Below are 21,793 nucleotides of genomic sequence, written 5' to 3'. Positions count from 1 at the left end.
CTCACACAGAGTGATATGCATGCCCCTTATTTATGAGAAGAACAGGGCCAGTAAATACAACCCCTGAAAATTTACAATGGCTTCTGTGGCCTTGTGAGAAATATAGTGGTCCTGGCTGTCCTGAAGGGGCAAACCCCAAAACATGCCCTAGCTCATACAATGGGTTAAGCACCTGTGAATGTTCAAACCTGGATGCTTCCTGGGGTGCAGATGGTCCAGGTGAAGGTGCAGCAGGTGTAATTCAGCTGGTAACACAGCTGTGAACTGTGTGTGCCCCTGGCCATGTCTGGATGTGCCCCATCCTAGAGGTTCAGCTAGCAGGTTTCTCTGGTACCAAAGGGCATTCATTGTCTTGGGACAGTATTTAAGCAGCTGAGCAGGTAGGCAATTGGCCTTGTGCTCACCCAGACAGCAGCAACAGCTAAATGCTGCTGGAGTTGCATCTGAAGAGTCCATCCTAGCATGCAAACCACATCTGGGCCTTGTTCTCACCCAGAAAGCAAGAATCAAATGCTGCCAGAGTTGCAACTGAAGAGCTGGCTCTCTCCTCTCATGCCCAGCTCATGGTCTGGAGCTTTTCCTTGGCTTGGAGAGGGCTAAGGGCCTCTCTCTCTCTTTTGTGTGCTCTGTCACCAGGCTGTAGCCTTTTTGTGGCTCTTCTGGGATTCAATTTTCTTGGAGGTTTTCCCCTTGGTCCAGGTGCAAGGTCCAGGTGTAGCTGTTGCCTGTTAGGACGAGCTCTTCAGCTGCTACTATGGCAGCAAAGAAAAGGATGTCTATAACATCTTTCCTGCACACCTCTCTCCTATGGTGGTCCCTCCTGTCACAGTTCCTTCATGGTCATTAGGCAGCCTTGTGGAAATCCCTTTCCCCACACTCCTTAAGTCTTAGCTCTCACTTGGCACTCCAGGGAAGTGTGCTGAGGTAATGGCCTGAGAGAGGTTGGACAAACAACACTTTAGTGATGATTAATGGCAGAAACAAAATGCAACACGGAAGGAGACCTGCTGGTTTAGCTTGTTCAGGTTTATAATCTGATTGAGTGAATAGCTCTGATGTGGCTACTTATATTTGTCCAAGACCCTGAAGAACATTATGAATTACATAGCTAGGCTGTGGAGACCTCTGAATTCTTTCCTTTAGAATGTTTTAATGAAAAAAAAAAATTATATGTTACAGAGTTTATAATCTCTCCTTTTTACCAGCTACTTTAAACAATATTAACTTTCCTTGTCTAAGATTAGCTTGCAACATCACATTCTTCAGCCAGACGTCTTCCAGAGCAGGCTAAACACAATTACTGAGGCAGAAAGTTAGAGTTTGGAAGGGACCTTGAAAGCTCATCCAGTCTAACCCCCCTGCCAGAGCAGGAGCACCTAGAGCAGATCACACAGCAACACAGCCAGACAGGTTTTAAATACCTCCAGAGAGGGAGACTCCACAACCCCCCTGGACAGCCTCTTCCAGTCTTCTGGCACCCTCACAGGGAAAATAATTTTCCTCCTGTTTCTATGGAACTTCCTATGTCTCAACTTCCACCATTGCCCCTTGTGCTGGCATTGGGCATCACCCAGCAGAGCCTGGCTCCAGCCTCTGGGCACTCCCCCTGCACATCTTTATCAACAGCAATGAGGTCACCTCTCAGGCTCTTTTTCTTAAAGCTGCAGAGCCCTCAGCTCCCTCAGACTCTCCTCATAAGGAAGATGTTCCACTCCATCATTTTTGTGGCTTTGTGCTGGACTCTTTCAAACAGTTCCCTGTCCTCCCAAGGCTTTTGTGAACAGCAACTGTCAAATAATATTTTTTTGTGTCATTTACTCCTGCAAGGTGAAAGAAGGAAAGAAGCTGCATACACACAAGTGGATGTCTGTGTTCCTTAGAATTGGGCCTGAGCCCTCTAATAGCTTAAAACAGGGAGGTGTTTGTTTTCCTTACATGGTGCACCTTGGTTTTTCAACACATCATTTGCAAGTAATTATTCCTGAGAAGCAGAGACATAGGAAATTAAAGAACTCTGCTGTTTTGGGGGTTGTAGGTTTTAGGACAACAATTGGCATGTTGCCAAAAGCTTCAAAGACTGTGATCTGGAATTACCTGCCAGCATGATACACTGGTGGGTATTTTTTTCAGCTAAAAGCTGTTAGTCAACACAGCTGTGCTTGATGTGATCTGGTTTTTGATTCTTCTGAATCCCTTAGTCTAACTTGGGCAGGCTGTCCTCATTTTAAGAGCAGACAGATGTTCTTTAACCCTTCTCAAAGGAGATGGAGGTAAAAAACCAACACTCCACACTGGATTGGAAAGAATTGGAAGTTTAAATAGAAGTATTATTCATAACTACATATAAGAGTACAAAAGCATACAAAATACACAAATCCATAGTCCACCTCAGCCATGCTACCAAACTTCTCCCTCCCTATCCCTTTCCCCCCCCACACACACCTCCCTAGCCAGACCTGAATGATGCAGTAAAGTTTAGCTCAGCTGAGGTAGGAGCCAGGCAGTAAACCTCCTCTGCACAACCAGAGACAAGGCCCCATGTGTAGTGGAGAGCAGAGAGGGAGGAAAAAGGGCAGAACAAAGAACAAACTGGTTTGGGCTCCTCAGTTCAAGAAGGACCTCAGGGAACTACTTGAAAGAGACCAGCACAGAGCCACAGAAATGATGGAGTGGAACATCTTCCTTGTGAGGAGAGCCTGAGGGAGCTGAGGGCTCTGGAGCTTGGAGAGGAGGAGCCTGAGAGGTGACCTCATTGCTGTTGATAAAGATGTGCAGGGGGAGTGCCCAGAGGCTGGAGCCAGGCTCTGCTGGGTGATGCCCAATGACAGCACAAGGGGCAGTGGTGGAAGCTGAGGCAGAGGAAGTTCCATGGAGGAAAAAATTTTTTCCCTGTGAGGGTGACAGAAGACTGGAAGAGGCTGCCCAGGGGGGTTGTGGAGTCTCCCTCTCTAGAGATATTCAAGACCTGCCTGGATGTGTTCCTGTGTGATCTGCTCTAGGTGCTCCTGCTCTGGCAGGTGGGTTGGAGTGGATGAGCTTTTGAGGTCCCTTCCAGCCCCTGACATTCTGTGATTCTGTGATTCTGTGAAATGTTTCTTTTTTTTATAGAGATGCAGGACTTATGAGAATGAAATAACAAAAGATGGCACTTTCTGGTGCACCTCTGGACTCTCTAGTCCCTTCTGGAGGTCCTCAACTCTGCAGTTCTTAAAGGCATCCAGCCTTTAACCCACAACACAGGTGAGCCAGAAGGAGGGTAGCTCTTTCATACACAAAAGGCAAACTCCATATTTATCAGCCCTTTCCAAACTGAGCTAAAATATATTTTCCCAAAAAAAGCAATTTCCTCTAGGCAATAAATCTTCAAAACGTCTTTTTTCTTTCTTTCCTTGCTTTTTCAAGCTATGACATTATCTAAAGGGGTTTCAAAAGTGCAGTTCCCCTGGGCCTCTCTTGCTGTTTAGCCCTTCAGAGAAGAAAATACTACTTGGGTTATGCAGAGAGTGGATCAGTGTTTTTTAGATCTCCAAAGAATCTTTGTTATTTTGTAGTTCATTTATTTTGAGGAGACCACCAGTGATTTTATCATGCTTCTTAACACACTCTTTTCTGTTTACATCCAGGGTGAAAACACCAGAAATTATAGGTTTGGGTTGTTGTTTTCTTTTTTTTTTTGGCAAATGCATTTTGGTGGAGACAAAAGGCAGAGTTTGTCTGGATTTTTAGAAGTCTCTAAACCAAACTTAAGCCAAGTGACTACACAGTCTCATGGATCCCTGCTCTAATCAATCTTCTCATTATGAAATTTAAAAGAAAATCTATAAAATATGAGATTTCTCAGGTTTGATTTAAAACTCTGAATATGAGGAAACAATGGTAGCAAAAAAAAGTTTCCATACAGTCACTCATTAAGCTATATTCACTCTCATACTGAACCCTTTCATGGCTCAGTGCTCTTATAAAAATTGTAGCTGTACACCCAAACCATCAACCAAGACTACTGCATTCTGAAATGCAACTACAAAAACTGGCTCCAGCTCTCAAAATATTTTCCTGCTGCTAAACCCTCTACAGAAGGAGGCTGTGAGACTCTTCTTTAAAGCCAGATCATCTTCTTTGTGCCTCTCTCAAAGCATATATGACTGAGAACCACAGGTTGAAAGTCAGGAGTCTTCAACAACAACTTACTCAATGTCCTATATTCAAAGCACTTAAAGCTTTGTACAGTACCTTGCCACATCTTCTGGGGTTGGACCTCCAGTGATCCTAATTCCATTTTGCATCATGACAAATGCATTCATCTCTGGTACCTATAAATCTTCTTTAAGAGCAAACACCCTAGGGACTTACTTTTTAAAATGTCACTAAGAGCAAGCTACACAGCTGAGAAGTCCCAATCTTCTCTGTCCATGCAATGGGCTTGCAGAAATTCAGTACAGTCATTATTTGGGTGCAAATGCATGCCTTGTAATTAAAAACAACTAAGCCATCATCATTTGGTTGCAAATGCATCCCTTAGAGTTAAAAAACAACTAAACCATCATTATTTGGGTGCAAATGCATCCTTTAGAGTTAAAAACAACTAAGCCATCATTATTTGGTTGCAAATGCATCCCTTAGAGTTAAAAAACAACTAAATCATCATTATTTGGGTGCAAATGCATCTCTTAGAGTTAAAAACAACTAAGCCATCATTATTTGGTTGCAAATGCATCCCTTAAAGTTAAAAAACAACTACGTCATCAGTATTTGGTTGCAAATGCATCCTTTAGAGTTAAAAAACAGCTAAGCCATCATTATTTGGGTGCAAATCCATCCCTTATAACTAAAAACAACTAAGCCATCATTATCTGGGTACAAATGCATGCCTTACAGGTAAAAACCACAGAATGGTTTGGGTTAGAAGGGACCTCCAAAGGTCATCCAGTCCAAGCCCCCTGCAGTCAGCAGGGACATCCTCCACTAAAGCAGGGTGCTCAGAGTCTTGTTAAGCCTGACCATGAATAACTCCAGGGATGGGACCCCGTCACCTCCCTGGGCAACCTATTGTAGTGTTCCAGCACCCTCATAGTGCAGAACTTGTTCCTCACATCCAATCTAAATCTACTTTTCTCTCATTTTAAACCATTGCCCCTGGTCCTATCACTACAGGCCTTTGGAAACAGATCCTCTGTAGCCTTCAGGTACTGGATGGCTGCTCTAAGGTCTCCCCAAGTCTTCTCTTCTCCAGACTGAAAAGCTGCAGCTCCCTCAGCCTGTCCTCATAGCACAGACGTTCCAGCAGGGGGGTTGGAACTAGATGATCCTTGTGGTCCCTTCCAACCCTGACTGATTCTGTGATTCTATGATTTATTTACCCTCAAAAGAGAACTTCTCCACTTTAAGCCCTCACAGCCCTTTTTATTCTCTCCATGAAATTCTATCAGCTTTGGGTTTTTGAGCTAAACTGCTTCTTGCAGTATTTCTTTCGCCACTCTGGGGGCACAGGGGCACTTCAAAACGATTAAGCAAAGGCTGTTCTTCAGCAGAGGGAAGCAAAAGTAAGGCTTAGCAGTACCTTTTGAATGCCTGCAGTCGACTCCAAGACATTGTTCTCCGAGCCATTACTTCTGTTAATCATCCTCCACATCTGGGAATACATGCTGTCCCTCTCAAAGGGGTTCATCCCTTTCACTCGGACGTGCTCATAGACCGCTGAGTCGAAGACAGTGCCGTAAGGAATATCCGTCTGCCTCGAGAGATCCTGGAGAGACCTGAATTGGTGGTGAAGAAAAGAGAAACAGGAAACTTGAAGCCACGTTTTCAAGAGGCAGGAGATGCAAGCAAGCAAAGGGCAACACGTAGGAAGACAGCAGTCAAGCTGCTTTCTTCTTATATGTGGGGTTAGTCTTTTTATTTTTTTAAGACAAAGTGAGATTGAATCATAGAATTGTCAGTGTTGGAAGGGACCTCAAGGATCAGCCAGTTCGAACCCCCCTGCCATGGGCAGGGACACCTCACACTACAGCAGGTTGCTCACAGCCACATCCAGCCTGGCTGCAAAAACCTCCAGGGAAGAGGCTTCCACCACCTCCCTGGGCAACCTGTGCCAGTGTCTCACCACCCTCCTGGGGAAGAACTTCTTCCTAACATCCAATCTGAATCTACCTACTTCTAGATTCTAAACAATCACAGAATCATAGAATCTCCAAAGCTCATCCAGTCTGACCTCTCTGCAGTCAGAAGGGACATCCCCAACTAGATCAGGTTGCCCAGGGCAATCTAGTTGATTGGATAGGGCTGGGTGCTAGGTTGGACTGGATGGTCTTGGAGCTCTCTTCCAACTTGGCTGATCCTATGATTCCTGCACTGAACTGTCAACCCTCCACACAAGGCACACCCTAGGCTGTTTTCAGCAACAGTAGGTGTCTGTCTTGGTTTCATGACCTGCCCTTTCATTTAATTTAGTTTCCTGTTATTTAGTCCAATTAATTACTTTACTTATAATCTAGCCTTATCTGTTGCCCATAAGACAGAAAAATGAACCATTTTAGAACCTTCTAAAACATCCCAAATATGGTCTTGCCAGCTCTGTTTGGACTCAAAACAGTATTTTAGAGTCATTTAAAGTCTCCTTACCTGTTGGCCTTTATTTTCCTGCCCTATGGAATTGCTCTCCTCTACCTTTGGTTCTTTAATGGTATTCATTAAAGTTTCAAAATAACTACTGCAATATGTCTGCTGCCTAAAACCTATTACAGCTTTCCTGGCACAAATGAACTTTGTCTGAACAGCACAAATCCAGGGAATGACACCAAAGGACAAATCAAGGGGCTGAATGTTGTCTTAAAAGTAGGCAATATCAAATGGTAAAGGCTGATTGCAGCCTCAGAAAATGTAAGAGCAAATGTAGGAGACTCATCAAATGCCAAGCTGTGTTTCTGAAACATGTAAATCTAGAGGCTAATGAAAATGGCCCTGTGGTGGGGTAGGGAGCTGGGGAATTGGAGAAGAAATTCTTAGGTGTTCCAGGGTTGATGCTGAAGAAAATAGTAATCATTATGGCCAGTGTGTGAAAGGGAAGCAAGAAATGTTATTAAAGAGGCTCTAGTAGTAACAAGGGGAGCTGTGAAACTAAGCTACTAAGATAGTATAATGATAAATAAACTGAAATGAGGATTGATACAACTTGAAAGATCAGTCTTGAAGATTAGACAAGGCCACCAGGCAGGTTCCTCCAGGAAAAGCAAACCAGTAATCTATTATATTTGAAATTAAAAACAACAAAAAATAAATGACCCAAGAATTTAAAAAAAAAAAAAGGACTTTTTTCATCAAACAACATACAGAAGGTGGAAGTATGGGCAGGCTAAAAGGAGGGATTTAGAAACACTTCCTGGCAAGTCTGGAGAGCATTAGGAAAGCCAGGCAGAGTGGATGCTCTTCAGAGACTTCAAGGGTAACAAGATCAGCTTTTGCAGAAGGAAAAGGCTGAATAAGGGAAGTGTGGACCTGTTGAGGGGGAGAGTAGATGCAGCCAAGGCTGAGGTGCTCAGTGCCTTCTTTGCCTCACTCTTCCCCAACAACGTACTTCTGACTAGAAGCAGGGTTCTAGGAGGCAATGAGCAGCCAGCAGTAGGTGGTCAGGTAAATCCCAACCAGCCAAGGCAGGGACTGGTGGAGAGCACTAGCCTGACAGGAGTCCATGGGATAGGGCAGCATGCATCAAAGGTTGCTGAGAGAGGTGCTCAGTGTCTCAGACAGCAATGTCTCTAAAGCATGGCTACTTGCTCTAATTTCTGGGAGGTGAAAGAGATTGGAATTGATCCCTGACAGGTGGAGAAAGGAAATATCCAGACTATATGGCAAAAAGAAATAAATTAAGAGATGACTAATGGAATTAAGGCTGGTGATTGAGCATCAGGGAGTGAGTCCTCTCTGAGCATCAGGAGTGAGTCCTCTCTGAGAATCAGGAGTGAGTCCTCTCAGCATCAGGGAGTGAGTCCTCTCTGAGCATCAGGAAGTGAGTCCTCTCTGAGCATCAGGAGGGAGTCCTCTCTGAGCATCAGGAGGGAGTCCTCTCTGAGCATCAGGAGGGAGTCCTCTCTGAGCATCAGGAGGGAGTCCTCTGAGCATCAGGGAGTGAGTCCTCTCTGAGCATCAGGGAGTGAATCCTCTCTGAGCATCAGGAGTGAATCCTCTCTGAGCATCAGGAAGTGAGTCCTCTCTGAGCATCAGGGAGTGAGTCCTCTCTGAGCATCAGGGAGTGAATCCTCTCTGAGCATCAGGAGTGAATCCTCTCTGAGCATCAGGGAGTGAGTCCTCTCTGAGCATCAGGGAGTGAGTCCTCTCTGAGCATCAGGGAGTGAATCCTCTCTGAGCATCAGGAGTGAATCCTCTCTGAGCATCAGGGAGTGAGTCCTCTCTGAGCATCAGGGAGTGAATCCTCTCTGAGCATCAGGAGTGAATCCTCTCTGAGCATCAGGGAGTGAGTCCTCTCTGAGCATCAGGGAGTGACTCCTCCCTGAGCACATGAAGGAGAAGCAACTGCCTGTGAGCAGGTGACACTGATTTACCAAAGGTAGGTTATGCCTAGCCATTCTGGTTGCCTTGTTTCTGGACTAGAGAAATGGATGTAGTTTAACTTTAGCAAGGCTTTTGAAATTGTTCCTCACCAGCATTCTTACATTCACATTAGGCTATTAGGTCTTGATTGGGTGGGGAATTCAGGTGGATGAATTGCTGGCTGGATAATCAGGCTCAAAGAGTAGCTCACCAAGAATCTGGTAAGAGGTACTACAGAAGTCTAACCTGGGACACGCTTCTATCAATAATCTGAAGGTGGTAAGTAGCCTCTTGGCAAGATTGCAGCCAACATGACACTGGGGACCAGCTGATTGCTCAAGAACAGGCTGAATTTGGATGGAGGTGGTGTGAAATTCAGCAAGGGTAAGCATGAAGTTCTGCATGGGACAGCAATGTGCCCTTTTGGCCAAGAGAGCCAATGGGAGCCTGGGGGGCAGCAAGAAAAGTGTGTCCACAAGGGATAAAGAGGATCTTCTCCCTCTCTGCTCTGCCCTGCTGAGACCACAGCTGCAATCCTGTGTCCAGTTTGGGGCTCCCCAGTTCAAGAGAGACAGAGACCTGCTGGAGAGAGTCCAAGGGAGAGCCAGGAGGATGCTTAGGGGACTTGAGCATCTCCCCTGGGAAGACAGCCTGAGAGCCCTGGGGCTGTTTAGTCTGGAGAAGAGAAGGCTGAGAGGGGATCTGATCAATGTCTATCAATAGCTGAGGGGTAGGGGTCAAGGGGAGGGGGCCAGGCTCTTTTGGGTGGTGCACAGCAAAAAGCCAAGGAACAATGGAGACAAATTGACCATAGAAGGTTCAGTTCAACATGAGGAGAAACTTCTTTCCAGGGAGGGTGACAGAGCCCTGGAGCAGGCTGCCCAGAGAGGTTGTGGAGTCTCCTTCTCTGGAGACTTTCCCAGCCCACCTGGATGCATTCCTGTGCAGACTCTCCTGGGTGATGCTGCTCTGGCAGGGGGGTTGGACTGGATGATCTCTGGAGGTCCCTTCCAACCTCTAATGTACTGTGAGACTGTGGAACTGTGATAGTAACTCTGCTATGGGCTCTGTGCTACTGCTGCTGCTGCTGCTGCTGCACTCCTGTATCTCCTGGCAGCACTCAGGAGAGCAGCAAACTACCACAGGATGCCTATTGCAACGTCCTGGAACTGCTGTGTTATTTGTCATACACACTGCTGGAGAAGCAGAGAAAAAGCATTTCCTGGGTCTCCAGTTCCTAGTGACAACACCTAGCAAAACTGCAGTCATTATTTTACAAGAATCTGGGCACCCATGTAATTTCTAATCTAACAAGCATCAAAGTGTTTTTCTGAGGTGCTGTTGCTAACTGGTGTGTAAATGACACCTGTAGCTGCTGACACAAACTAGCACACAGAGAAACAGCTTTCAGTTGGAAAGCTGCTACTCAGAGAGGGACCTGGGGGCATTGGTTGACTAAATATGAGTCAGCAGTGCCCAGGTGGCCAAGAAAGCCAAAGGCATCCTGGCTGGGATCAGCAATGCTGTGTCCAGCAGGAGCAGGGGATTGTCCCCTGGGACTCAGCTCTGGGGAGGCCACACCTGGAGTGTTGTGTCCAGTTTTGGGCACCTGAATCCAAGAGAGATGTGGAGGTGCTGGAGGGAATGCAGAGGAGGGCAAGGAAGCTGTGAAGGGCCTGGAGAATAAATCTGACTGTGTTTGAAGGTGGTTTGGATGTGGTGCTTGGGGCTACGGTTTAGGGGTGACCCGTGTAGAGTAGAATTCTGGGTTGGATTTGATGATGCTGAGGGTCTGTTCCAACCTGCATGTTTCTGTGATTCTGTGAAGTGAATGACTTCGTACTTACAACCACTATCTCTGCCTTCAGCTCAAAGGAAACAAACAAACATATTAGGCTCTGCATATGTTTCTTTCCCCATAGCACATCCTCTTCTTGACATTCAACCCCTAAGCTCAGGATAGGAAGCATGACTTAGTTAACATGACACAGAAAATGCAGGAAAACAAAAGGTGAGTCCTATGAAGGAATAATCAAGTTGCTTTTCAGGTGATTAAATTTCACTGAGGTCAGAGGCTTTAGCATCAAAGGATCTCTGTAGATGTGAGTTATAAATCGATTTACGCCACACTTCTTGTCAGACTTTGTTGCAGAGAATTGTTTGCAAGAAGTAGGCATTAAATTTCAGGAGAAAAATCCCAGGCTTACAGAATGTCAGGGGTTGGAAGGGACTTCCAGAGATCATCATGTCCAACCCCCCTGCCAGAGCAGGACCAGAGAATCCAGCACTGGTCACACAGGAATGCATCCAGATGCGTCTTGAAAGTCTCCAGAGAAAGAGGCTCCACATTCTCTCTGGGGAGCATAAATAACTGATGAAGCTCACACTGAAGTCTGTCCTTATGACTAATTCAGGTAAGCCTTTCCAATGTCCTCTTATTCTTTTTTTTCTTTCTTTTTCTTAAGAGTCATAGAATCAGTCAGGGTTGGAAGGGACCTCAAGGTTCATCTACTTCCAACCCGCCTGCCATGGGCAGGGACACCTCACACTACAGCAGGCTGGCCAGAGCCTCATCCAGCCTGGCCTTAAACACCTCCAGGGATGGGGCCTCAACCACCTCCCTGGGCAACCCATTCCAGGTTCCCACCACTCTCATGGTGAGGAACTTCCTTACATCCTTACATCTGAATCTCCCCACTTTCAGCTTTATTCCATTCCCCCCAGTCCTGTCACTACCTGATAGCCTCAAAAGTCCCTCCCCAGCTTTCTTGGAGCCCCCTTCAGATACTGCAAGGCCACAAGAAGGTCTCCTTGGAGCCTTCTCTTCTCCAGACTGCACAACCCCAACTCTCTCAGTCTGTCCTCATAGCAGAGCAGCTCCAGCCCTCTGCTCATCCTTCTGGCCCTTCTCTGGACACCTTCCAGCACCTCCAGATCCTTCTTGGAACAGAGGCTCCAGAACTGGACACAGAGCTCCAGGTGTGGTCTCAGCAGAGTGGAGCAGAGGGGGAGAATCCCCTCCCTGGCCCTGCTAGCCACACTTCTCTTGCTGCAGCCCAGGCTCTGCTTGGCTCTCTGGGCTGCAAGTGCACATTGAGAGCTCCTGTTGAGCTTCTCTTTTTTTCTTCTGAGAGATTAAGGATTTAATCACAGGGAACAGGTCACAGTAAGCCAAGACTGCAGTGACAGCTGCATCAGAAATTAGTAATACTACCTTCTAGCCAATCTGAAGATCTAGGTAAACCATACTAAAAGAAAGGTTACAGAAGATTCTGTTTTTCAGTGTAAGGAAGTATCTACTCCAATTACTGCATTCTTGTGCAACCTCCCTTGCAGAAAACTTGTAGGCAGTTTTATTGAGCCTTTTAAAGCCCTGGGGACATCTTAGCTTCAAGTGAATCATGGTTTAGGGAAAATGTTGAGAAAAGAATGAGTAGGCAAAACAAGGATGACAAAATCACACAGAATCACAGAATTGTCAGGGCTGGAAGGGACCTCAAGGATCACCAGTTCCAACCCCCCTGCCATGGGCAAGGACAGTTTCCACTACATGGCCCTAAAGACTTTTAGGGATGAGGCTGCCACCACCTCCCTGGGCAACCTGTGCCAGTGTCTCACCACCCTCATGGGGAAGAATTTCTTCCTGACATCCAATCTGAATCTTCCCTCCTCTAGCCTGGATCCATTCCCTCAAGTCTTATCGCTCCCTGACACCCTAAAGAGTCCCTCCTCAGCTTTCTTGGAGCCCCCTTCAGATACTGGAAGGCCACAAGAAGGTCTCCTCAGAGCCTTCTCCAGACTGAACAGCCCCAACTCTCTCAGTCTGTCCTCATAGGAGAGGAGCTCCAGCCTTCTGATGATACTCATGGCCCTTCTCTGGACACCTTCTAGCACCTCCAGATCTTTCTTGTCACACATGCTTACTGCTATGCCTCCATTATTCAGAGGTGGAGGTGTGGTCTATCAAATAGGACATTACCCTCATAACAGAGAGAACCTAACATCAGCTCATCTTATGGAAGACACTGGCCACCAACTCTACCCCATTAACAATCCTAAAGCTCACAATAGCAATTCTGGCTCAGTGAGGAAATTCACAGCATCAGCACCTATGAGAAATAGCTCAAGACCTCCAAATTCATTTGGCATTAACCAGGAAAAGCCACTCTTAATTACTCTTCTTAATTACATTTACACTCTTAATTTACATTTACACCCTTAATTTACATTTACACCCTTAATTACTATTACTATCCATACTGCATGTGAGATAGTGATCTAAAGATTCAGGCAACACAGAAATGATGCTTCACTTTGCTGCCACAATGTTTTGGCATCAGAAATGCTGACTGTCTTGCTTTAAATGTCATTTGCCACATGGGTCAAGTGTGAACAGAAGATGCACCTAGGAACTACTCTATCACTTGCCTGCCTCTGCTCCTTATGTTGCCTGTTGGCAGAAGATGAAAAACCTGAGCTCCCATAGGTTTTAGGAGCAGCCATTTGTCTGGAAAAGGAGATTAACTCCCACCCTTACCATTCTTGTTCCTCCAAGGTAATTTAAAATTTGTAATAATTTGATAAATAGAGTCAGAGTGCCATAGAATAGCTTAGGGTGGAAAGGAAAGGTTGGAAAGGAAAGGTTGGAAAGGTTGGAAAGGAAAGGTTGGAAAGGATGGAAAGGAAAGGTTGGAAAGGAAAGGATGAAAAGATTGGAAAGGTTGGAAAGGAAAGGTTGGAAAGGAAAGGATTGAAAGGAAAGGTTGGAAAGGAAAGGTTGGAAAGGACAGGTTGGAAAGGAAAGGATGGAAAGGATGGAAAGGAAAGGTTGGAAAGGAAAGGTTGGAAAGATTGGAAAGGAAAGGTTGGAAAGATTGGAAAGGAAAGGTTGGAAAGGAAAGTATAAAAAGGTTTGAAAGGCTGGAAAGGAAAGGTTGCAAAAGGAAAGGATGAAAAGTTTGGAAAGGTTGGAAAGGACAGGTTGGAAAGGATGGAAAGGAAAGGTTGGAAAGGAAAGGATTGAAAGGTTGGAAAGGTTGGAAAGGAAAGGTTGGAAAGGACAGGTTGGAAAGGATGGAAAGGAAAGGTTGGAAAGGAAAGGATTGAAAGGTTGGAAAGGTTGGAAAGGTTCCAACCTCCCCACCATGGGCAGGGATGCCTCTCAACTAGACTCAGCTGCTCAAGGCTTCATCCAATCTGGCCTTGAACACCCCCAGGGAGGAGTCATCTACAACCTCCCTGGGCAGCCTATTCCAGAGGCTCACCACCTTCGTACTGAAGAACTTCTTCCTAAGCTCCAGTCTAAACCTACTCTCCCTCAGCTTAAAACCATTCCCCCTTCTCCTGTCTCTAGACACCCTCATAAAAAGTCCCTCCCCAGCCTTCCTGTAGGTTCTTGGGGTTTACAGTTAGCACAATTAATCAGGGAAGCAGAGAACAAATGCCATCAACTTCAAGGGAGGTTCTACTTTGAGAGTCCTCAGGGAAAGGGAACATTTCACTAATCCTCTCTAGTGCACTGCATAAAACATGTTGCATGCTCTTCTGCTCAAAGTAGCCTTCTGGAGGAAGAGTGGCCCAACCTTCATACCAGCCAAATATGCAAGAACACAAATTAGCTGCACATAGAAAAGCTGAAATGCAGTGATGTTTCATGGAAATGACATCTGCTGCAAGTTGCTAGAATCCTCCTCTCTGTCCTAAAAGTTAGCACAAGGACTGAACCTTCATCACCACAAGGCAATATCTGATGCTGGCTGGAAATCAGTGAGACCTGGACAGACAGGACAGCTGGACAAAGAGGAAGCTAATGAGGTTCAACAAGGATGAGTGAAGAGTCCTGCACCTGGGAAGGAAGAATAAACTGCAGCAGGACAGGTTGGGAGGGGATCTGCTGGAGAGCAGCCCTGGGGAGAAGGACCTGGGAGTGCTGGGGGACAAGAAGTTCTGCATGGGACAGCAATGTGCCCTGGGGGCCAAGAAGGCCAATGGGGTCCTGGGGTGCATTCAGTGTGTCCAGCAGATCCAGGGAGGTTCTCCTCCCCCTCTCCTCTGCCCTGGTGAGGCCACAACTGGAATATTGCATCCAGTTCTGGACTCCCCAGTTCAAGAGGGAAAGGGATCTGCTGGAGAGAGTCCAAGGGAGGGCTACAAGGATGCTGAAGGGACTGGAGCACTGCCTGGGGAGGAGAGGCTGAGAGCCCTGGGGCTGGAGAGGAGAAAACTGAGAGGGGATCTAATAAATGTTTATAAATACCTGAGGACTGGGGGTCAGGAAGGAAAGGAAAGGGACAGTCTCTGCTCACTTGTGCCCTGTGATACGACAAGGGGCACTGCATATAAACTACAGGTAGCTCCACCTCAACATGAGGAGGAACTTCTTCATTGTGAGGGTCCCAGAACACTGGAACAGGCTACCCAGAGAGGTTGTGGAGTCTCCTTCTCTGGAGCCTTTCCAGCCCTGTGTGACCTGTGTTAGATTCAATGGTCCTGCTCTGGTTGGACTCAATCATCTTTGGAGGTCCCTTCCAAACCCTAACTTCCTGTGAGCCTGTGATCCTATGAGATGTGGCCAATCTATGACTGTGAAATCTGAAATCTGATACCCTGTTAACTATTTCTTTCAAAGTGCAAATGCATTGACTTAAACTCCTTCCTTTTTCCCTAACGTCTCTGAAGCTGGCTGGATAGCACTTGTGCTGCTTTCTTTGAGCACTTAAACTAATTTCCATTCTGGCCTTCAGAACTCCCTGAGGTACAATTTGATCTGCTAAAAAAAAAAAAAAAAAAAAAAAGAAAAAAAAAAAAGAAGAGAAAAGTAGGCTCAGCTCTTTTTCTTCATTGCTTATTTATGTTTCCCACTTTGCAGTAATTCAGCATGGTAAACAAACAGCCTCTCTTCTATGTGCTGGTTTGAGTTCCAATTTGGGCAGTTTTGTAAACTAAAGTTCCACACTCCCACTGTAGTTAGAATAACTTCTTTCCCCAATGGATACTTAGCATGTGCTAATTACTCTTATTTTTGAGCTGCAAGCCCTGGTGAAAAAATGTCTCCATTCTTTCATTTCAGGAGCTTTCCAGCTGCAACATTTTCTACTGAATAAAACATTTTCAGTGACTTTGCTCATAAATAATACAGCACAAAGATCAATGTCGTCCCAACTCTACATAATGGCCTCAGAATTCCACTGAGGGTTTTCTACTGACATCATAATAAACTGCAAGAAAAGAGCTGAAGAATTATTTAAGCATGGGGGGGGGGGTGGGGTGGGGTGGGGTGGGGTGTTGTATTTTATTCTTTTTTACAAAGGATAAGAAAATTCAGAAAATTTGTTACAGAAATGTGAACATTTTTCAGGACTACTTTTGGGCTCCCCAGGTCAAGAGAGACAGAGACCTGCTGGAGAGATTCCAAGGGAGAGCCAGGAGGATACTTAGGGGACTTGAGCATCTCCCCTGGGAAGAGAGACTGAGAGCCCTGGGGCTGTTTAGTCTGGAGAAGAGAAGGCTGAGAGGGATCTGATCAATGTCTATCAATAGCTGAGGGGTGGGGGTCAAGGGGAGGGGGCCAGGCTCTTTTGGGTGGTGCACAGGAATAAGCCAAGGAACAATGGAGACAAACCTGAACAGAGAAGGTTTCAGCTCAACATGAGGAGAAACTTCTTTCCAGTGAGGGTGACAGAGCCCTGAAGCAGGCTGCCCAGAGAGGTTGTGGAGTCTCCTTCTCTGGAGCCTTTCCAACCCCAGATGGATGCATTCCTGTGCAGACTCCCTTGGGTGATGCTGCTCTGGCAGGGGGGTTGGACTTGGATGATCTCTGGAGGTCCCTTCCAACCTCTAATATACTGTGAGACTGTGATACTCTGATACTTTAAATCTGGAAGGGATATAATTTCACAGCATGGTGCAGAGGTTTGTAAGGACAAACTGAATGACTGAACATATAATTATTTATTTTGCATGTTCACCGTCCTCTGTTGTTTCTTCATGTTCCTTATGTGAAGAAAAATGTTTATTTATTTATTTAAAACAAAACACCTCAACCTCCCTCAAAACCTCAAGATGGATGTTGACAACATTGATGCAGAAAATCATTTTGCTCTCTTATAAGGTCAATGGCATCCTGGCCTGCATCAGGAACAGTCTGGCCAGCAGGAGCAGGGAAGTCATTCTGCCCTGTGCTCAGCACTGGTTAGGACACACCTGGAGTGCTGTGTCCAGTTCTGGGCCCCTCCATTCAAGAAAGATGTTGAAATCCTGGAATGTGTCCAGAGAAGGGCAAGAAGGCTGGGGAGGGGTCTGGAGCACAGCCCTGTGAGGAGAGGCTGAGGGAGCTGGGGGTGTTTAGCCTGGAGAAGAGGAGGCTCAGGGGAGACCTCATTGCTGTCTACAACTCCCTGAAGGGAGGTTGTAGCCAGGTGGGGGTTGGGCTCTTCTCCCAGGCAACCAGTGACAGAAGGAGAGGACACAGTCTCAAGCTGCACATGGGGGAGGTTTAGGCTTGATCTTAGAAAGAAGTTCTTCCCAGAAAGAGAGATTGGCCATTGGGATGGGCTGCCCAGGGAGGTAGTGGGGTTGATGTCTCTGAAGGTGTTTAAGAAAAGCCTGGATGAGGCACTTAATGCCATGGTCTAGTTGATTAGTTAGGGTTGGGTGCTAGGTTGGACTTGATGATCTTGAAGGTCTCTTCCAACCTGGCTGATTTTGATAAACTGTGCAGGGATTGGTATTGGGACTATTGAGTCAAACAGTTGGGTTGTGTCAAAATGCCCCTGCAGCACTCCATGACCTCAAGGATGCTATTCAGATCTCCAAAAGGGTAACTCACTTTGGCTGGTAACACAACTGCATCAGGGAAATTTCTTGTCAGTGTTATCTTAGTCTTTACATGTCTCTGCCTTAAGAGTGTTGAAGCTGTTGGCTCAGAAAAACTCTTCATTTCCATTTGGGAATGAATAAGGACTGGTAGTGCCTGGGCAGTTTGGGCCACGAGACACCAACCTGCCCCTCTGCCACACCTCAGCCAAGGACAGGGAGAAACAGAAAGAGCCTACAAAGTTTAAGAGGATGCTTCTAAATGGAGGAGAGCCAGGGGATAACCATTCACTGCAAGGGACGGGTTGCTTCTGCTCTTGGGTCTGAGATTTGGCTTCCAGTCACAACTAAAACTTGGCTGCCATTGTGGATGTTTACCTGTCTATGTGTCATTAAAGCCTGGGTTGGTTTTAGCACAGAAAATCCTCATCTGGGGGAGAAGTGCCTTAGTGAGATCACGGTGGCTGGCTGGCATGCAGTGACAATTAACAAGAGGACACAGTCTCAAGCTGCACCAGGGGAGGTTTGGGCTGGATGTGAGGAAGAAATTCTTCCCAGGAAGAGAGATTGGCCATTGAGATGTGCTGCCTAGGGAGGTGGTGGAGTCACCATTCCTGGTGACCAGCCTGGATGAGGCACTGAGTGCCATGGATTAGTTGATTAAATGGGGTTGGGTGATAGGTTGGACTGGATGATCTCAAACCAACCTGGTTAATTCTGTGATTCTGTGACACTTGAACCTAACCTACAAATTCACAGGAGGTCAAGGGAAATCCCTGCCCAGTCTAAACTATTGGCTCATGGTCTCAGGAGGCATTTCAAAGAGATTTGTAAAGCAGCTGAATTAGAGGCAGCGAGATCTTAAGTGCTAATGCACAGCAGACTGGGACTTGAATCAACAGCTGGGATGAGAAAACTGAATTTTCCCTATGGTCAGCATTGAGCCTGATTTGAAGATCAGGTTCTTACCTTTCTGGAGGAAGAGGTCCATCAGTTTGTACCTCCCTCCCTTCTTTAAAGTCACTCTCTCATTTTTGCAAAGGAGGATTTGTGAAAGGCTAACTTTGCTACTCTCATGGACTCGTACTTTCCTGAACTCATGGCCTCAAGATTGAAAACTTGCTATGGAAAAAATGGTCAGCTGCCCCTTGAAGTGCTTCCCTAGCTGATGTTTCCCTGTATTTCCTCATCTCTGCTTAACTGTGAAGGAGAGATTTGGGGGTGGTGGAGGTCAACAGAGCAGTGGGAGCTCCATAACACAGCAAGCAGCTTTCACAAGGAGAGGAAACTAGAAAAAAATAGGACAGAGAGAGGAGGGAGGAGACTTTAGAAAGGTCCCTGTCATACAGAGACATGAGATGATCCAGGGAAAAAAAAAGACTGGGAAGTCTGACAGAAAAAGAGTCCTCCATAAAAGGTACAGGAGAAGATGTGGATGTTCAGGTTAGGGAGGCATGAATCAAAAGAACCAAACAGAAAAAAAAAAAAGAGAACAATCTGATGATCTTTTAATGTGGTAAGAGGATATGTGGGAGGGTATGTGGGAGTAGGGAGAGCAAAGATGGCTAGTAAGGGAACTTTTATTGTTGCTATCAACACATCATTGCTTTGGAAAAGTAAAGGTGGATTCAGCTTTGAGCTTCCCACACTTTGAAGAAGTATTCGGACTCCTCTTGACCAAAGTGTCAGATCTCAAGTGTTTTGAGATGCATCTGAGCAGAGAGCACAGCCTGAAAACACACAGCAACCACTCACACTTTCCCATTTCAGACCCAGTTGTCTCAACCTCCACAGCTTCTGTGCATACAGATAAATGGATAGGTGCCTGCCAGAGGGCAAATATTCCTCTTCGAAAGGCAAAGTATCTCCAGGGAGATTGGCAGTTTATGGTATGCTGTTAATTTTTAGCTTCCAAACTACTTCTCAGGATGATAAAAAGTTCTCCCTCCTCTCACATTTAAGCAGAGCATCCATCCCCCTCTCCATGTATAGCTAAGTTCAACCTCCTTTCCCTCAGTTCATTCTCTCTTTATCAACTTACTGGATGGAGTTCTCAATGCGTGTGATGGTGAGGAAAGCTGCTAGGTTTGCCGTGTAGGAGGAGATGACAATCAAAGCAAAGAGCCACCAAGCTCCCATCATCAGCCGGGTTGCCAGGGTTGTGTATGGAACCTCTCCTCCTGTGAAGAAGGAAAACCAAGAGTTTGCATTTGGCAGAAGGTCCTCGTTGCTCACACATAGGCCACAAGGACAGAGCAAGGGCAGAGCAGTTTACTGAAGGAATCACAGAATGGTCCAGGCTGGAAGGGACCTCCAAAGCTCATCCAGTCCAACCTCCCTGCAGTCAGCAGGGACATCCCCAACTAGATCAGGTTGCCTCATTGAGCCTCACCTTGAATACCTCCAGGGAAGGAGCCTCAACCACCTCCCTGGGAAACCTCTTCCAGGGTTCCACCACCCTCATGGTAAAGAACTTGTTCCTCACATCCAATCTCAATCTGCTCTGCTCTAGTTTGAAGCCATTGTCCCTCATCCTGTCCCTGCAGCCCTTTGCAAACAGTCTCTGTGCAGCCTTCCTGTAGCCTCCTTCAGGTCCTGGCAGGCTGCTCTTAGGTCTCCCTGGAGCCTCCCGTTCTCTGTGTGAGGAAGAAGTTCTTCCCCATGAGAGTGGTGAGAGCCTGGAACGGGTTGTCCAGGGAGGTGGTTGAGGCCCCATCCCTGGAGGTGTTTAAGGTCAGGCTGGATGAGGCTCTGGCCAGCCTGATCTAGTGTGAGGTGTCCCTGCCCATGGCAGGAGGGTTGGAACTGGCTGATCCTTGAGGTCCCTTCCAACTCTGACTGATTCTATGATTCTATGTTGAACACCCTCAGATCCCTCAGCCTGTCCTCAGAGCAGAGCTGCTCCAACCCCCTGATCATTCTCATGGCCCTCCTTTGGACCCTCTCCATCAGGTCCATGTGCTTCCTCTATTGAGGGTTCCAGACCTGTACACAGCACTGCAGGTGAGGTCTCAGCAGAGCAGAGCAAAGTGGCAGAATCACCTCTCTGGATCTGCTTTGGATGCAGCCCAGGCTGTGATTTGCCTTCTGTGCTGCAAGCTCACACTGCTGAGAGTGACTTGGAGCCACACTTTCTATGCAATTAAAAGTACTGAAGGAAGCCCCCACAGTCAGCTGCCATTGCTGTATTTAATCTCTTTCACTATTGTGCCTTTAACTGCAATTCATTTGCCAGTCCTGTCCAGGAATGGAAATTGGCTTCAAGATCTCAGAACAAACCCAACAAAAGTAAATTCTCACAGTGCTTTCCTTAGAGATCTTATCTACTAATCCTAATTAAGTTTTTCATGCATTCTTGAGAACATAAAGTGAAGAAAAAAAAAAAACCCAACCATTAAAGCACCATTCACTTCTCACAGCTCTGTAGGCAGGCAGATGCTCATGAGAGCAGTACATATTTGTATGACTGGCTGTGAAGGAACTTGGATATGCAAAAAAACCCTCCCAAAATTCCATGTAGTGCAGAATACTAAATTGTTTTATACTCCCATAGCTGCTCTCCTCTAAAATACAATTGCTATGCAAGCAAAGTGTTAGCAGCAATTAAACCTACCAGGATTACACAGGATCACAGAAACATTCAGGTTGGAAAAGACCCTCAGGAGCACCAAGTCTAACCCAGAACCCTACTCTACAAGGGTCACCTCTAAACCAAACACCACATCCAAACCATCCAGGCTTGGGGACTCCACCACCTCCCTGGGCAGCACATTCCAATCCCTGACCACTCTTGATGGGAAAAAATTCTTCCTCGTGTCCAGTCTAAACCTACCCAGTCACAGCTTGAGGCTGTTCCCTCTTGTTCTATCACTAATTACCTGTGAGAAGAGACCAGCACCAACCTCTTCACAAGGTCCTTTCAGGTAGCTGCAGACAGCAATGAGGTCTCTCCTCAGCCTCCTCTTTTCCAAACTAACCATCCCCAGCTCCTTCAGTCTCTCTTCATAAGAGTTATTCTCCAGGCCCTTCTCCTCTGCACTGGCTCCAGCACCTCCACATCTCTCTTGTATTCAGGTGCCCAAAACTGGAAAAAACTCTTCCTAATGTCCAGTCTAAACCTACCCAGTTGCAGCTGGAGGCCATTCCCTCTTGTTCTGTCGCTAATTACCTGGGAGTAGAGACCAGCACCAGCTGCACACCACCACTTATGTAACCGAGGCAGAGTTTAGCAAGCCAGGAAAAGCATTAATCAAATAGCTGCCCCAAATATGCACCACTTTGCAGTCTTTGAAAGAGCTCTTACAGCTCATATGAACCAGAAGAAAAATAATTGTTTAAAAAAATTGCCATTCTGTCTGCAGTTTTGTCACAGCTACAAGGAACCAGAGAGGCAGGGGGGAAGTGCAGCAAACAGCCATAGTCACAGAGCCACAGA

General features: G+C 46.3%; 1 protein-coding gene across 2 annotated transcripts in view; it reads right to left on the bottom strand.

Annotated features, from left to right (window-relative positions):
• GRID2 (glutamate ionotropic receptor delta type subunit 2) overlaps positions 1–21,793 on the bottom strand; it is a 1,038,631-nt gene that overhangs the window by 104,995 nt on the left and 911,843 nt on the right. For both annotated transcript variants that reach the window (XM_054382934.1, XM_054382935.1), the window contains 2 exons: positions 19,400–19,538; positions 5,558–5,753 (listed from right to left, as the gene is read on the bottom strand). In XM_054382934.1, coding sequence (XP_054238909.1) covers positions 5,558–5,753; positions 19,400–19,538 — 335 coding nt within the window. The remainder of the gene's footprint in view (positions 1–5,557; positions 5,754–19,399; positions 19,539–21,793) is intronic.

Source organism: Indicator indicator, chromosome 8, assembly GCF_027791375.1.
Source record: "Indicator indicator isolate 239-I01 chromosome 8, UM_Iind_1.1, whole genome shotgun sequence".
In the NCBI taxonomy this organism is placed as follows: Eukaryota; Metazoa; Chordata; class Aves; order Piciformes; family Indicatoridae; genus Indicator; species Indicator indicator.
The sequence above is the reverse complement of the archived record's forward strand: the minus strand, read 5'-3'. Positions and strand labels throughout refer to the sequence as shown.